General features: G+C 37.5%; 1 protein-coding gene across 1 annotated transcript in view; it reads right to left on the reverse strand.

Annotated features, from left to right (window-relative positions):
- LOC145266327 (uncharacterized) overlaps positions 1-17,847 on the reverse strand; it is a 231,629-nt gene that overhangs the window by 184,068 nt on the left and 29,714 nt on the right. The window contains exons 2-4 of the mRNA XM_080121913.1: positions 12,574-12,656; positions 6,571-6,607; positions 2,000-2,085 (exon numbers count right to left, since the gene is read on the reverse strand). Coding sequence (XP_079978039.1) covers positions 2,000-2,085; positions 6,571-6,607; positions 12,574-12,656 — 206 coding nt within the window. The remainder of the gene's footprint in view (positions 1-1,999; positions 2,086-6,570; positions 6,608-12,573; positions 12,657-17,847) is intronic.

Here is a 17,847-nt window from a genome sequence, read left to right on the forward strand (position 1 = left end):
AATTTAGGTTTTCAAACTGCTTGCTAATATGACTTTACGAAGAAACTAGTAACAAAAAATGACTGACTTGTTTTATAAATAAAATAGAGAGAGAAATATACTCAACATTGAATTAATTAGAAAACTCTCTAAGTTGACTGCAAAGATCAACCATCAAAGTGTAAACATTGAACAGTCGACTATTTATTGAAATAGAGCAAAATTGTCCCCCTAAAGACAACAACACTACAGCTTTATGTTATAAGTTTTATTTAAAAAAAATCAATTCAGGTAACTTGATTATGTATTAGAGCTGACATCTATTCAATGTAGCCGCCTTCAGCTTCAATCACCGCCTCGATATGGGTTCTGAACTGGGAGCATGCCTTTTCCACAAGTGCCAGCAGGAGCTCGGCGAATACTCAGCCGATGGCGTTGATCAGGTTGGCTTTGGTGTTGTGGAAGGTCATGTTGGTGATATTCTCGACGTATGACTGAATGAAGTAGTCCATCGACTTCAGGTCGGGGGAGAAGGTGGGGTGGGGGACAGTGAGAGAATGGTACAAAGTCGTAGCACTCATTATGAAGCCAAGCCTGGGTGTCTGTTTCTATGCATGAGAGAGATTTCTTCCCAGGTGTGCCGACGTCGGGACACAAACCACTGGAGAACTGTGCCAAGAGATACCAAAGATGATATAAAAAGCATGTTCTGCCTTGTTTTAAAAACATCTCAATAGGGCTGATACGCTATAAAAGTGAACATTGACATGCAATATAAACAGACTCCCCGACGTAACCACCGTTTGGACAATATATGATTGGAAATACGGTACTAACACTAGGCGCATTTAACTGGCTTCTTCCAAAGGAGGAAGTTCCATGGGAGTATTTAATTCACAAGCGGTCCCCGGTCGTATGTATATCCCTGTTAGGGTAATTGGCGACATAGGCTTTTACAACTCTTGCAGGGAGGTATGACTTTCTCCTACTTATGTTAGCAAATAGATCGAAAATAAGAAAAAAAATATGTTAAATCATATTTTAGACACGTTTTACCGGAAGTGAGTGTCAGCTGATCGGATCTGCGTGTGAGAGGTGATCAGGTTGGCTGAAGTCAGTGAGTTTGGGTTTGGACGTAGAGAAGAACAGACGGCTTAACAGGTCATCCCCTCCCCTTCACTGGGGGGGCGCTGACTTGTGTGAAAATAAGAACCAAGCAAGCAAAGATATTCACTTTCCATTCTTCTGCGATTGACACTTGGAATGTGAATAAAAAAGTATAAAACCAACCATCGTTCTTGGAAGTGAATGAATATTCGTCCAAACAGGTTCCAGCCTCCCCTCCAAGAACAAGATAAATTCCAGGTCGACAAGATCAACGACGCATTATGGTTCAAATAGTGAAGAACCAACAATAGATATTTAGTGACACGTATACACACATCAGGATGAACCCTTCGTCCCAAGTACACATATCGACATATGGTGCTATGGTACACATTACACAACGGACCCCCTTTTAATACCTCATCATACAACAATGATTTTTGTGTGTTCTCTATAGAAAGAAAGGTTAGCGAATCTACATAAAAAGGTTTTCTTATGTATGAATATTCGTCCAAAAAAGGTTCGCAGTCTCCCCTCCAAGAACGAGATGAATTCCAGGTGGGCAAGATCAATGACGCATGAAGTTAAGGTATGTCCAAAATACATGTACCACACACACACACACACACACACACACACACACACACACGCACACACACACACACACAAGCATATGAACAATTAGATATGAATATATCACAAATAGACAGCAACATTAGATACAACAATATAACACATATAGTGCATGGAATTCCCAAATTGGTCATCCATCTGGTACTGACCAGTCTCAACGTTGCTTAACTTCTGTGATCTAACAAGAACCGGTGTGTCAACGTGATCATGCCATACATATATGATTGTATGACTAAGAATAAACATCGACTTGAAACAGCTGTTAACATTAGATACTTACAATATTATGTATGGGCATGCCAAAAGTTTTCCATTCTTCTATCACGGTTGGATTTGCGTAACCACGGAGGAGCTTGTCAAGTGGAGCTGAAAGAAAGGGCAGCCATTAAGTACAAATCAGTTTCAATTACCGCAAAATCGTATGTAACATAAACGCAATAAATAAACATTTATTTAATGAAGGAGTTGTGTTTGAAGGCTATATCAATGCGGTTTGTGGGAAACACCGTGGACAAGTTAGCATATAAAAGAATAATGACAATTTAGAAGGAATTTTCAATAATTTACAATTATATTACGTTTATTAACTAATATAATGCATCGTACAGGATGGTAGAGGTTGATATCTTCCCGACGTCCTGACCTCAGGTTCGTTACGTTATCATTCAAAAAGCACACGTATCCCTAACGTGTGACTTTTCCACGTCTGCCTGGCCAACGTTATTTTGTTTATATTTAACCTAGCTAATTTATGTAAACATCTTCAGCTGAAACCCATTGCTACACTTTATTCTATAAATATTTTGGGACACACTGTATTTATTCATATTTTTTGTTCAATTACCATATATTTTGGCGTATAAGGCGACCTTCAGATGAGACGAAGTACAAAATTAGAGCAAATTTTATTAAAATATAAAAAATATTTTTCGATGCTGTGACGCCACTTCGCACATGGCTCGATCATTTGCATACAGCTACTGTTCTGTTATTAGCTCCTGGAAAATACCGGTTCGCCTTCTACATGGCTGCTTGTCAGAGTTTAGGTAAGAAATACTTCGATAACGAAGAAAAGATTGTTTGGATAACAGAAATAATGTTATCAAAGCGAAATTAATATTTAAAGTTTAAATTATTTACAATTTTAACCTAGAAAAAAGAATTTGATACGGGAACATAAACACGGGGATGACTACGTGACAAACATCAGACGATGGTCATGTGGGGAGGGGGTGTTTATTTGAGAGACACGTAAAAATGAGTCAAGAATTGGCCATCAGAGTTGAGAGTCGACAGTCGGCAGTCAGAACGAGAGAGACGGTCCACTGACCGTAATGGCGTCGAACAGGGAAGACTATCGGAAAATATCGATAGTAAAATTCTAAGAACAGCATGCAGCTTTACAATGGGGAAACATCGGTAAATAAAGCTGCTGTAAATATAACCAAGACTTTGGCAGTCATTTATATACAATTTCAAGACTCACGCGCACATAAAAGATTATTTTCTCTTTTAATAATAATCTATAGAGGATTGATTCTGTTGTTTTAAGTTAAGAGAAAGAAAAACAGAAGTCTTACCCATGTGTGCATCAGGCGGGGTTGGGCGGTAGAGAGATCAAAGATGGCGCCCGTAGCTTTATGAACTGCCACCTAGTAAAGTCTCATGAAATCACGCCGCGCAAATGCAAATGAGGGGAATTACAGGCTGTATAAACGCAGCTCGAGTCAAGAAGTAGAAGAGTGAATCCGTGTCTTTGACGATTGTCGGGGCTGGTCACATTGTTTGGATTTCGAGCCACGCGTGTGTTGGCTTGTTGCTATGATCTTTCTCGAGTTGAAACCAGAAGAACACATATTATATTCACCAAGAACATTCGATTAACACTTCTTAATTTTGGAACCAGAAATACCAAAACATAAAGCTAATTTATATTGGTGTTAGAATAAATATATTATGTTCAGTTATTATGCGTCGTTGTATTTCATGCTCCAGTTTAAATAAAAAAGTCATAAGAAACGATACCTTAAAGGGTGGAACGATAAAATTGTCGCCCTAGAAAAAAAAAACGACATGCACAGCACAATGGAGGGTTAAGAAATTTCGTGGTGGAGACTAGAGTCTCGAAGATGATGTGCATAGTGGTCGGCCATCGGATATTGACAACGATCAATTAAGAGCCTTAGTCGAAGCCAATCCAGACAAAACTGTTTAAGAACTTGCTTCTGAAGTAAATGTAACATATACAACGATTTCCAACCACTTAAAAAAAATTGGAAAAACGAATTAAAAAAAACTTGATAAATGGTTGCCTCACGAATTGAACGACAACCAAAAGATACCCCGTTATGAAGTGTCACCTTCTCTTCTTTTACGCAACAAGAACGATCCGTTTCTCGACTATGTTGTGACTTGCAATTAAAAGTATGTCCTTTGCAACAACTGGCGACGCTCAGCTCAGTAGTTGGACACCAACGAAGCTCCACGACACTTGCCGAAGCTAGAGTTTCACCAAAAGAAGGCCATGCTGACTGTTTGGTGGTCTGCGACCTGTCATATCCATTGATGCAGTCAATACAATATGATACAATATGATATAAATGCGGGAGTGCCCCAGGGTTCTATCCTTGGACCTCTATTGTTCCTGATATTCATAAATGACCTCCCCGATAACATTGCCTCTGAGATGGGTATATATGCTGATGACACTACACTCTATGGCAGACACGACAGGAAGACGAATGAACACATTTCTAAAGAAATGGCAGAAACACTAGAGGAAGACCTCCAATCTGTAGTGGAATGGGGACAAAAGTGGTTGGTCGCGTTCAATGCTGCCAAGACTAAACTAGTTTCATTCAATAATTACAAGAAACCCTCTCTACCACCCATAGCAATGGCCAACGACTCTTTATCTGAGAGTCCGTCTTTCAAACTCCTTAGCCTAACGTTCACAGGAAACATGAGTTGGAACAATTGCATTGAAGGCATTGCCAGGGCCGCTGCAAGAAAGGTAGGCTCTCTCTACCGTGCTAGAAAACTACTAACACCCGAAAGTATCCTGTACCTCTATAAGGCTACCATTCGCCCATGTATGGAGTATTGCTGCCACATCTGGGCTGGTGCATCTGCTACTAGTCTCTCGCTCCTTGACAAGGTTCAAAAGAGAGTCGCAAACCTGATAGGCCCTGAACTGGCATCTAAGCTTCAGCCTCTGTCCCATCGACGAAATGTTGCATCCCTCTGCCTTTTCTACAAGTATTTTAGTGGTGAATGCTCTGACGAACTGCAATTACTTGTGCCCCCACGACGCGAGCACCCTCGACAAACCCGACAGGCTACTAGATCCCACCCCCACACTGTAGAGATCCCTAGATGTAAAAGATCTTTTTACTCCAATAGTTTCTTCCCCAGAACCGCAAGACTCTGGAATTCCATTCCAGGTCCCTGCTTCCCCAACAGTACTGACGTGCAGAAGTTCAAGTGTAACGTGAACCGACACCTTGCTGCCCAAATCCCTACATAGTACCCCAGTAGTTGTTTCCCCTGATAGTAGCCCCCTACACCAAAGTGGCAATTTGCCTTGTTTGGGGTGAAAATGTAATAAAAAAAAAAAAAAAAAAAGAAACTACTACGGCGTGAAAGTACGGTCAACAAACGGATGAAATGCATCAGAAACTTCGATAACAACACATAGCATTAGTCGACGAAAAAGGCTCAATCCTTCTCCATTACAATGCCCGACTGCACGTTTCTAAATCAACACTGCAGAAATTGAACGAATTGGGCTACAAAACTATGCCTCATACACCATACTCTCCAGACCTCTTACTTACCGACTACTATTTTTTCAAGCATCACAACAATTTTCTACGTGAGATAGTATGTGACTAAACCCTTCGCCCGGAAATGTTTCGACCAAGCAACTCCTGGTATATACAGTAAGGTGAAACAATGCCCGACCGCACGTTTCTAAATCAGCACTGCAGAAATTGAACAAATCGGGCTACAAAACTCTGCCTCATACGCCATACTCTCCAGACCTCTCACTTACTGACTGTCATTTTTTCAAGCATCTCAACAATTTTCTACATGAGAAATGCTTCAAAAACCTATGCGATATCAAAAACACCTTTAGCAACGTCAGCACCAGCAGAACACAAGTTTTTTTTTTTACGTTACTGGTATAAATACACTTGTCCTGCGTTGGCAAAAATGTGTTGGTTTTGATGGGGCTTATTTTGATCCAAAAACTTTTGTTTAAACCGAGATATTTTCATCTTAATTTAAAAATGAAAAACCGCAAGAACTTTTTTGTCAACCTGATAGTATGTGACTAAACCCTTCGCCCGGAAATATTTCGACCAAGCAACTCCTGGTATATACAGTAAGGTGAAACAATTTTAAAAATACAGAAACCCTGTATTTTAAGTTTAAAAAAAAACACAGAATTAAAAAAAAATAATAAAATAAGATTAATTAATTTAAATTTTTCTGGTTGGTATCACAAACATCTTGCCCAATATTGTCCGACTTATAGTTGGAGACGTCTCTTCATGGGATTAATGGACTCATGACGTCACTTCCTCTGGTGACATAACTTCCGGTAACGAGTACCAGTGCCCGGCAGTCAGAGATTGGGACGTGGCTAAGCAGATCGTGTGCAAACGTCCAACAGTTGAGGAATGGTATTGCTCAACCCGCCTTGCCTGTAATATATGTGAATACATGTTTGTTTCTAAGAGTGCTGCGTTCCTTTCGTTTTTATTACCATTTGACACCATAACACTTAGTTTAGTGCCAAACCTGGAACTAAACACGAAATAAAATTTTAACAAAAATGTTACATACCGTATATACTGGATTGAACTGCACGTTCGGGCACATCCTAAATAAAATTAAAAGAAATTGAATTTTATATTCTAAATATTTAAATACTGCGTTTTAAAAATTAGCATCAACAGAATTATCAATTTTGCATCAATAAAAAAAACCCAAACCGAAGCGCCACTCATCATAGGTGGGTTGAATCGTCTTCCTCCGGAGGAGGACGCTTCATGGAATTATTGAATTCACACGAGGTCTCAAGTCTCTGGTATATCTCGGTCAGTAGAGATAATTGTGTTAGGCTTTTGTAGTTCTTGCCGGGAAGTGTCACAGTCCTCCTACATACAGCACCTGGTATTACTAATTGGTCACCCACCTGGTACTGACAAGGCTCAACGTTGCTTACCTTCAGTGATCTAACGAGGACTAATGAGTCAGCGTGATAATACCGTATTTGATTCTAAAAAGAAGCCAAACTGATGGGTCATAAGGATGACGAAACACGTGTCTGTGGATGAATATCTCTACATATATAGGTGTGTGTATGCGTGCATGCTGTATGTCTGTGATTTAAAATAGAAAATATTATCACCTCCTTCAACAAGAAATGGCCTGCTGTGAGCCTGCTATGCATAAAGTGATGTTCCAGCCTCTGCTGTTGAACACTATATGACTAATCTTTTGTATATGTCCCTTAATTTGACATATGGACTTTAAATTCACTTCTTTCCCATCTCAATTGATGGCATCATAGAGGTTCAATACTAGGCTGCAGTCTAGTACAATGCTGAGAGTTAAGAAAAGTTCCGACCTTTTTTGTTTGTTTGTGTTTTTTTTTCTCAACTTTCAGAACAAACGGACGTTTCCTCGCGGTAGAAACCCGAATACAACTTCGACGTCGTTTGTTCTCAACTCGAAAGAATTTACGTGACTAAACTAGGAATTAATTCTGGGACAATATCGTAGTAATCATTAGTAGTGGAAATTTAATCAATTGGATTGCTTAAGGAGACGGCTCATCTAGAACTTATTTACGTTGGATTTGAAGACAACCATATTGTAGTCAGCTGGGAAGAAGGGAAACGGAAGAGAGTTCCGCAGGCGTACAGTTCTAAGAAAGAAGCTTTGTTCATGGTATCTACGTTTAGGTTTAGGCACAGGTAAAAAGTGGAGGAAAATTATTAATAGTCTTTTCAACTAGACGGGTGTTTTTCGTGAAAGTTTGGCAAGGAGGGGGATCATAGATTTGAGCTCAGACGAGCGCTTACCATGAAAATAATGATAGAGCAGAGATAGGCCCGCAACGTCTCTTCTGTGGGAAAGAGGTTGCAGGGAAGAGAAAAGTGCATCCTTTACTAGGCTACGAAGTTTATTTTGAACTCTGTCAATGCAGGATAAGTACTCTTAGCAGCTGTTGCCCAGATGTGGTAACAGTACTTTATATTTATGGAACCGAATATTGTTCGCAACAGACATTGGTCCGTTTATAGAATTAATTGCTTTTTATATATGAACTTATGGATTCTTTTTTTTTTTTTTACCGCGAATACGATCGAAAGACATTTGTTTTCCTCACGTTCGCCCCTAACAAGGCATATTGCCACTTGGACGTTAGAGGCAACTATTTCGCACCATGCTTGGGAAAGATTTACAAGAGGCAACTATTTCGCACCATGCTTGGGAAAGATTTACAAGAGGCAACTATTTCGCACCATGCTTGGGAAAGATTTACAAGAGGCAACTATTTCGCACCATGCTTGGGAAAGATTTACAAGAGGCAACTATTTCGCACCATGCTTGGGAAAGATTTACACGAGGCAACTATTTCGCACCATGCTAGGGAAAGATTTACAAGAGGCAACTATTTCGCACCATGCTTGGGAAAGATTTACAAGAGGCAACTATTTCGCACCATGCTTGGGAAAGATTTACAAGAGGCAACTATTTCGCACCATGCTTAGGAAAGATTAAACTTCTGAGGATCTGTACAGCCAGAGAAGCAGGTAGCATGAAGGGAATTCCAAAGTCTAGCTGTTCGGGGAAAGTAGCTATTAGACTAGAAAGCTTTTTGACATTTACGGACCTCAACAGTGAAGGCATTTGATTTTGTTGCTAAACAAGTTTTTCAGGGATATGTACGTTGAAGGGGCACAAATGCAACGAGTTCATCAGAACACATTCCATTAAAATATTTGTAAAACAGGCACAGTGATGCAACATTGCGACGATGGGACAGGGGTTGGAGCTTAGTTGACAATGTGGGACGTATTAGATTGAAGACTCCTTTTTTAGAACCTATCCAAGAGGAGGGGGACAAGTGGTTGATGCACAAGCTCAGATGTGGCAACAATACTCCATGCATGGGCGAATAGTGGATCTGTAGAGGTGCAGGGAACTCTCAGATGTGAGTAGATTTCTAACGCGATAGAGGGAACCCACCTTTCTTGCAGCAGCCTTTGCAATGTCCTCAATGTATTTGATCCAGTTCATATTGTCTGTGAATGTTATGCCGAGAAGTTTGAAAGAAGAATGGCTTTCTTTCTAAATCTGCAAATTTTTTAATTCTTTTGGAAGCACTGTTATTGACACATTATGAACTGGCTTAAAATTTCAATTTTTTTTTTTTTTTTTTTTGTAAAATAGCACAGCTTTATTAAACGAACTCTCTGTTTGAACTTTTCACTAAAGATGGCGAGGATAGTTTCTCGCTACACCTGTATTTTTTTGTTTGTTTGTTTGTTTGTTTTTTTAGGTACTCTTGCATAATTTGACCCGGATTCTTGGGAATTCCCGTCAAGCATGGATCAGGCAAGATCGGCAATCATCGATTTTAGCCGAACGTTGTTCAAATGTTGAAACGCTAAATCGACTTTTTTTTTTATTTATTTACTCCTTCCATTTCTTCTACCCGATCTCCTCCTTCTTTGCCATCGATGGCCTGTTCAACAGTCGACCGAAGTAAAGATTCCTAAGGAAATACCCTCATCTCTAGAAAGTTCTTCCGCTGGCAATGAACAGCCGTAAAAAAAATAAAAATATTAGGTTTTCTTGAAAAAAAATAATTTTTTTCCTGTAATTTACGCTTTTCGTAAACATACGAGATTTACATATTTTCTTTAAAAAAATATAAAAATTGCTGTGGAACCCCCTCCAAAAAAAAAAAAGAAATGTCTTTAAAAAAAAAAAACTTGTACTTACACCTAGCAATTTACGGTTTCAAAAAAGTAAAACATTCATTTTTTTCTTGAAGAAAAAAAGAAAAAAAATGTTGTTGATAAATATTTTGCAATAAATAAATAAATAAATAAATAAAATAAATTTTAAATTAGGTTTTTGTTATTTTTTTTATTATTTCTATTTGTATTTTTTTCTTATTTGTTTGTTTTGAAATTACTCTGCGTCTGTTACAACGTTCGGCTGAAACTGATGATTGTCGGTCTCGCCCGATCCATGCTTGACGGGAATTTTCGAGAATCCGGGTCAAATTAAGCAAGAGTGCCGGGTTTTTTTTGGGTTTTTTTTATATATATATGTACAAATTCATTTGCGTGTACATTATCATCATCATGAACCAATTCCAAACAAATAGCGCCACTTCTTTGTGTATGCCTTGGGAAAGGCAAAGGATAAGAGAGTAGACCATGACAACAATCTAGTTTGGAGTCCCGATAATAGAGCACAGCAATACCTTTCCATCGAACTTTGCCTGTAACGGCGAGAGGGGGGGGGACTTTGTAACTGGACATATAGGCAGATAGTAAAACACTGCAGCACTTTACCAGCAACTCTTTCAGCTGCGCTGGCTCCGACCATATTGGCTTGCCCTCCCATCAAACTTTGTCTGTAACGCCGAGAGGGGGGGGGGGGCTTTGTAACTGGACATATAGATAGACAGATAGTAAAACACTGCAGCACCTTTCCAGCAAATCCTGCAGCTGCACTGGCTCCGACTGCATTGACTTGCCTTTCCTTTGGACTTTGTCCGCAACACCGAGAGGGGACCCTGATAACCAGGCAAACCTAGGTCTCCTCATCACCTGCCCAGGCCTGCATACAGAGAACCGATTCCAGTTTTGACTTTATGGATACAGCAGACGCTGCAGTGCACCAGACTAGATACAGAACGCCATTGTCTGAAGAGACAGAAGGCCACCATAATTATCAATAACCCAGCCCCTAAGTCATAATTACTCGCGTCGCTCGTGACATACATTTGTTTCTTCGGATTAACACGTGTTAATGTTAATTCTAAGGTGATCAGAGTTGTTAATTTTGTAAACGTCTTTCGACATTAATCTCACCAATTAAATTCCGCGTCTTCTTTAAGAAAATGATTTGATGGAACTTTTAATACGTGCGTGCTTCGAATCTATCTATTATAATAACTAGTTAAGCTGATATATTTTTAATTGCTTTTGTTTGATTTGGATTTGGTCTTCTGCCGTTTGTCATCAGTAACACTGTGCAACACTCGAAGAGTATAAGACATCTGTGATCATTTGTACATGCACAAGGACATGGAAAATCCATTTCTGACCGTCGTTTTGTCAAATTAGGTACAGTTTTTAGGGTTGTTGTTGTTGTTGTTGTTGTTGTTGTTGTTGTTGTTGTTGTTGTTGTTGTTGTTGTTGTTGTTGTTTGTTTGTTTGTTTTTTTGGGTTTTTTTTTTTTTTCAAAATTGTCACTTTCGAGAAGTTTGCTGAGAATCTTAGTGATATGAGTGAAGAACATGGCAGGGGATTCCATCAGGATATTTCAGTGATGGAGAAACGTTTTAAATGAAAAATGGAACCCTGGCATTTTGGGAGACTACTGCTGGAATATAAAAAGGGAGGATGACACTCAACACCAAGAGGGTTAAGAGGATAAATGTTGTTTAATTTGACAATTCTGTTTGTTTGTTTTTTTTGTTTTTGTTTTTTTCATTCATAAATAATAATAATAAAATATGATACATGAAAACGGTGCTTAATCTAGAGAAATAAAAGTCATATTTAGTATCAGGATATTTTTATCACAATGAAACAGACCTTCTGTGGCATGGACTTTTTCTATAACATGAAATTTGTTGCATAGTGTCATTAGACATAGGAACATGAAATTTGTTGCGCAGTGTAATTAGACATAGGAACATGAAATTTGTTGCATAGTGTCATTAGACATAGGAACATGAAATTTGTTGCGCAGTGTAATTAGACATAGGAACATGAAATTTGTTGCATAGTGTCATTAGACATAGGAACATGATATTTGTTGCGCAGTGTAATTAGACATAGGAACATGAAATTTGTTACATAGTGTCATTAGACATAGGAACATGAAATTTGTTGCGCAGTGTAATTAGACATAGGAACATGAAATTTGTTGCATAGTGTCATTAGACATAGGAACATGATATTTGCTGCATAGTGTCATTAGACATAGGAACATGAAATTTGTTGCATAGTGTCATTAGACATAGGAACATGATATTTGTTGCATAGTGTCATTAGACATAGGAACATGATATTTGCTGCATAGTGTCATTAGACATAGGAACATGAAATTTGTTGCATAGTGTCATTAGACATAGGAACATGATATTTGTTGCACAGTGTTATTAGACATAGGAACATGAAATTTGTTGCATAGTGTCATTAGACATAAGAACATGATATTTGTTGCACAGTGTTATTAGACATAGGAACATGAAATTTGTTGCACAATGTAATCCTCATTTCAAAAAACTCTTCTGAAACAGGGATAGTGTTATTTTACTCAGCTGTTTAGAGAGTTGGTGTCACGTGATTGAATAAAGAAATACTCACATCTTATGCAGCATCATAAATGGATGAATATTCGATGTTTCATACATTTGAGCATTTCTTTATAGATATATTATTTTACTTATACATGCGGGGCAACGTCAATCGCGAACATATAAACTTTGTTGGTCTTTGATTAGTTGTTTGGAACTTTTAGCTGGATATGCAAACATACAAACACACAGACAACTTCCCTTTATATAACGTATATCATTTTACTTACGCGCTTAAAAAGTTGGATAAGATCTTTGTTTCCGACAGAATTGGCTTCACTTCCAGAAATGAAACCGTGGCCATAAATGTTCACTGGAAAAAGAAAAAAAAGTTTATTTTCATTTTTTCTTGAAGTTGGAGATTATTAAATGAAAAAAATGACAAAAATTCATACAAAATTTTATTCAAATACTTCTATATAATACTTCTCTTAGTCTGTTTGTCCGTTCCACATTTTCTTGGAAACTACTGAGTCGATCTGGCTGAAATTTTGTATGGACCTTTGCTACGACTGGATGCAGCGAACAAAGTATTATAATATCCATTCGATGCACAGGGATCAATATGGATTAGTATTTTTATTTCATTTTTTCTTGGAAATAACTGGGCTGATCTGGCTGAAATTTTGTATGGATTTTTATAAGGTGCTGCGAACTAAGTATTAAGGTATCTGTTCACTCTGCAGTTATGAATTAATAGGAATAAATAGGGATTAGTATTTAAGTTCTACAACAACTTCTAGATCATATTTCTCTTAATTTTGTTATACGTTCTACTTTTTCTCAGAAACTACTGACCCGATCTGACTGCAATTTTTGTATGGCTTTTGTTAGGAGAAGGATATGGCATCTGTTCCATATACAGTAAGAAATTTGAAAGAGATTAGTATTTAATACAAAAGCGAGCACAAATTTGACCATATTCAACCTTCAATTTGGCATAAAACATTCATTCAAAGTCAACGGCCTATAACTTTTTCCGTTGTTAACGGGTTAAACCTCTACTATTAAGCTATTATGTTTCTGAATTTTTCTAGATGAGCATTTAAAATTTAAATTAGTCAGACTTCTGTTCTCGTCTTGATGTAACCTTCGCCTTTCTTTAGGTGCGTGACAATGTCGTTGGATGTAACAATGATGATGATGATGATGATGATGACAACGATAGTAACGATGGTGATGATGATGATGATGATGATGATGATGATGATGATGATGATGACGACGACGACGACAGTAATGATGGTGGTGATGGTGATGATAATAGTGATGATGATGATGATGATGATGATGATGATGATGATGATGATGACAGTAACGATGATGATGATGATGATGATGATGATGATGATGATGATGATGATGGTTATAATAGTGAAGATGATGATGGTGGTGGTGGTGGTGGTGGTGGTGGTGATAAGAGAGGGTATTGTTGGGGGTGCATTGATTCTATACACACATTTGTTTGTGATACTGAGAATATGCTTTTGCTTTATACTAATTGTGACTAACCCTAACCCTAACCCGACAGGTGACAGTCCAGGAAAAACAAACAACCTGCCAGGATAGTCGGCGTCTTTGATAAAAAATGCTTCCAAAAACGTCAGAGTGGTTTTTAGTGATTTTACACAAGATCATCCTTAAGAGTTTGCTTTGAAAAAAAAAAAAGAAAAGCAATTTATTTATTTACTAGCAGTTCAACCCGGTTTTGCCAATCTTTTTTTAATTTTTTTCTTCGACATGATGAAGAGTGGAAACTACCCAGATTTTCAAAATGCGTGACCACGCGTCACCTATCCGGCTTCATAAAAACCCCGCGGTAAACAACATCACATGGACTCTTCATCGAACTATCTTCCACTCTACATCATGTCGAAGAAAAAGAGAAAAAAATAGATTGACAAAGGAGTCTTACTCCGAAATATATTTCTTAAAAAATAAACACTCGTTTATTTTATAAAAAAAAAACGCGTTGCAGTTTTTGGCTTCAAACGTATTTATACGTATTTTATTCTTCAAATTTCACTCAGCGCTTCTAACAGATATAAACAAAAAAGCTACCCATATATACATATATATATATATATATATATATATATATATATATTAAAAAGTTTGACTCGTGTCCAGGTAACCTACATCTAAAGTTTCAAGTGTTTACACCCAAAATTCGCGGAGGAGTTTAGTAGAGGCTACAAAGATCCACTCCTTCAACTTTGGCAGCCAAATTTTCGTCCAAAAACTGATTAAAATGTTGCTACCTATCTAAATAACCTTTATATAAAATTCCAAATGTTTAGACCCAAAATTGGCTGAATAGTTTGCTAGAGACCGCAAACATTTTCTTGATAAATATGGACAGTATTTAACCCAATGCAAATTACCACATCAATTACATGGAGACGGGATTTTTCTTTCTTCAAATTCTTTTTTAGCTATGTGTCGATATGTGTGCCCTTTTTTTTGCTGACGTGTGTTTAATTTTTACATGTTTTTTTTTAATTGCCTGTCTGCTTTTTTATCTGCGGGTCTTCAGCTTCGATACCAATCGAATCTTTTTAAAACTTTCTATTTTCTGGCAGTCTTCCGTTAACTCTTGTAGGGTTAGGTTTGGTTCATTTTTTAAATTTGTTAGGACACGTCTTCTGATTTCTGCATCCCGATCAGAAATCAGTCCTGGCGCAAATACTAAACATTTAAAATTGTCTGCACTAAGGTCTGCAAGTTTGAATTCGTTGTAATGTTTATTTACCATGGCTAAGTACTTTGCGAAATTATCTTCGTCAATTTTCTGCAAATTCAGACATGACCAACGCTTATGGAATAAAGAGACTTTTGAACTGAATAGTTCTGTAAGAATTTCCTCGGCAAAAGATAATTCTGACGTTTTACGTGGTAAAATAAAATCCACACTTATATATATATATATATATATATATATATATATATATATATATATATTGGGAATTCTAGGCGCTGTATGTGCTCTCCGCTTATCTCGGCATTGTTTCCAGTCGTCTTGTACCTCAACTTGCCACTGGTATGCAACAATGTTGACTCAGGAGAGGCGTGGTTGATGATTGCGCAACACTTGCCACACAAATTTCACGTGCAGGCACCCTTACAGTGGGTATCCATAGTCTGTCAAGACTGAAGGAAGCCTTTTATTTTATATATAATATATATATATATATATACATATATATATATATACATATATATATACATATATATATATACATATATATATACATATATATATATATATATATATATATATATATATATATATATATATATTATTGTTTTGTATGAAGTATGACAAGTTTCGACGACGTCGGTGTCATTGGGTTTATCTTTTTGACCTTTCGGCAGTCTTTCGAGTCGCAATTCCAAAAACATTTGTCAAACTCAGCTGGGATCATAATTGATTGACGACAAACTTTCCAGTGGCTGCCGTAGCGACATTTATTGCGATAACGCGATTGTATTGTCTCCCAATGATGTAAAAGTCAGGTACAAGATTTCAAGTGTGTGTAATTTCAGCTTAAACAAAAGAAGCGCCGATCATTTCATCACAATAAATCTGTATATTTTTGAATAAATATGATTGGTTATCTCGTTGAATATTGGGCGAATAAACTCAAAGAACATGAATTGGTTATATACGGCATAATCGGTTCTCGTCAGATCATCGAAGTTAAGCAACATTGAGCCTGGTCAGTACCAGATGGGTGACTAATTTTTGAATTCCAACCGCTTTATGTGCCCTTCGCTTATCTCAGCATTTGTTTCCAGTCGTCTTGTACATAGACTACACTTCGACTGGTATTAAACAATGTCGACTCAGGAGAGGTGTGATTGAAGATTGCGTACCACCTGCCACAAAAAATTCATGTGAGTGTCCATAGTCTGTCAAAGACTGAAGGAGCCTGTTTTTTTGTTTGTGTTTTTTTTTTACATCAATTTGGTTAGTTAAACAAACCTGAAAAACAGCCTATCCTGCCTTGACAGAGTACAAAATAGACTTCGTGGCTTAGTGGAGGATGCCCTTTTCTCTACCCTGCAACCTCTCTCCCACAGGAGAGACGTTGCGAGCCTATCCTTGTTTTATCGTTATTTCCATGGCAGGTGCTCGTCTGAACTCCAATCTCTGGTCCCCCCTCGCCAATCTTTCACGAGAAACACCCGTCTAGCTGAATCCACTGTGAAAAATTTCCCCCACTCTATATCTGTGCCTAAATCAAAACGTGGATTCCATGAACAAAGCTTCTTTCTTAGAACTACACGCCTGTGGAACTCTGTTCCGTCTGCCTGCTTCCCACCTGACTACAACTTGGATGTCTTCAAGTCCAACGTTAACAAATTCCTAATGAACCGCCCCCTTAAGTAAACAATTCATCAAATCTTCACACTAACGTAATGTACTTGCAATAACCCTTATCCCTGAGTGGCTTCCGGGCCTTGATAAGTGGTGATCACTGTGTAAAAAAAAAAAAAGCTCGAAGTCATGATTACTAGAATATTGTAATTGATAAATTGAAGTGACATCACATGGTTCAAAGAGAGAGAGAGAGAGAGAGAGAGAGAGAGAGAAAGAGAGAGACAGTGTGTGCGTTACGTTGAGACCATATGATATCTCTCTGTCTACATCCATTTACACTTAAAATCATAAAATTTACAAGCATCATCATGAACTTAGGTTTTTCTTCTAGTTATAATCGATTAATTATTAATTATAATTTAATAATGAGTTATCATCATCATAGTGTTTCACTCTATCTCGACGTCCATCGTCGACCAGTGTTTTTTTTTGCTGGAGATGGGGCATTCTGCCGGATGCCAGACGTTCACCCACTATTTCAGTCACTCCAACCGAGAGATCTTTTTATGATTCTAACCGTTCCTTTAAGTGCAATTGTTTGTATTTCTCTTGCACTTGGTTCACCGGGTATATTCGCCAAATAGTTTTTGAAAATATATTTTTTTCATCAGCCGGTTGTTCCTAAAATTATTTGAATGGTGAATCTATATAATTATAAAACTCAAATGATCTTGTAACGATGTATGTAACCCACTTTCCGGTTTACGACATCCGGTTGCGCATGCGCGCATGACCTGCGCACTGGAATATTCACGTTATTATTTCGAAATTATTATTTAACATGGGAAGAGTGAGGTTTAAAATAACTTAAACGTAATACAAAAATGAACGATGTAAAAAAGAAAATAAGCAGACAGTATTAAAAATTGTTTATTTGGATAATTTAAACGCGAAAAAAAACAAAAAAAAGAACAATTGGGACGCTGAAATATTAACGTTATTATTTCGAAATTATTATTTAACATGGGAAGAGCGGGGGTTAAAATAAACAAAAAACAAAAGAACAATTGGAACGCTGAAATATTAACGTTATTATTTCGAAATTATTATTTAACATGGGAAGAGCGGGGGTTAAAATAAACAAAAAACAAAAGAACAATTGGGACGCTGAAATATTAAC

This window comes from Euprymna scolopes, chromosome 41, assembly GCF_053919585.1.
Source record: "Euprymna scolopes isolate OS-2025 chromosome 41, ASM5391958v1, whole genome shotgun sequence".
NCBI classification, from domain to species: Eukaryota; Metazoa; Mollusca; class Cephalopoda; order Sepiida; family Sepiolidae; genus Euprymna; species Euprymna scolopes.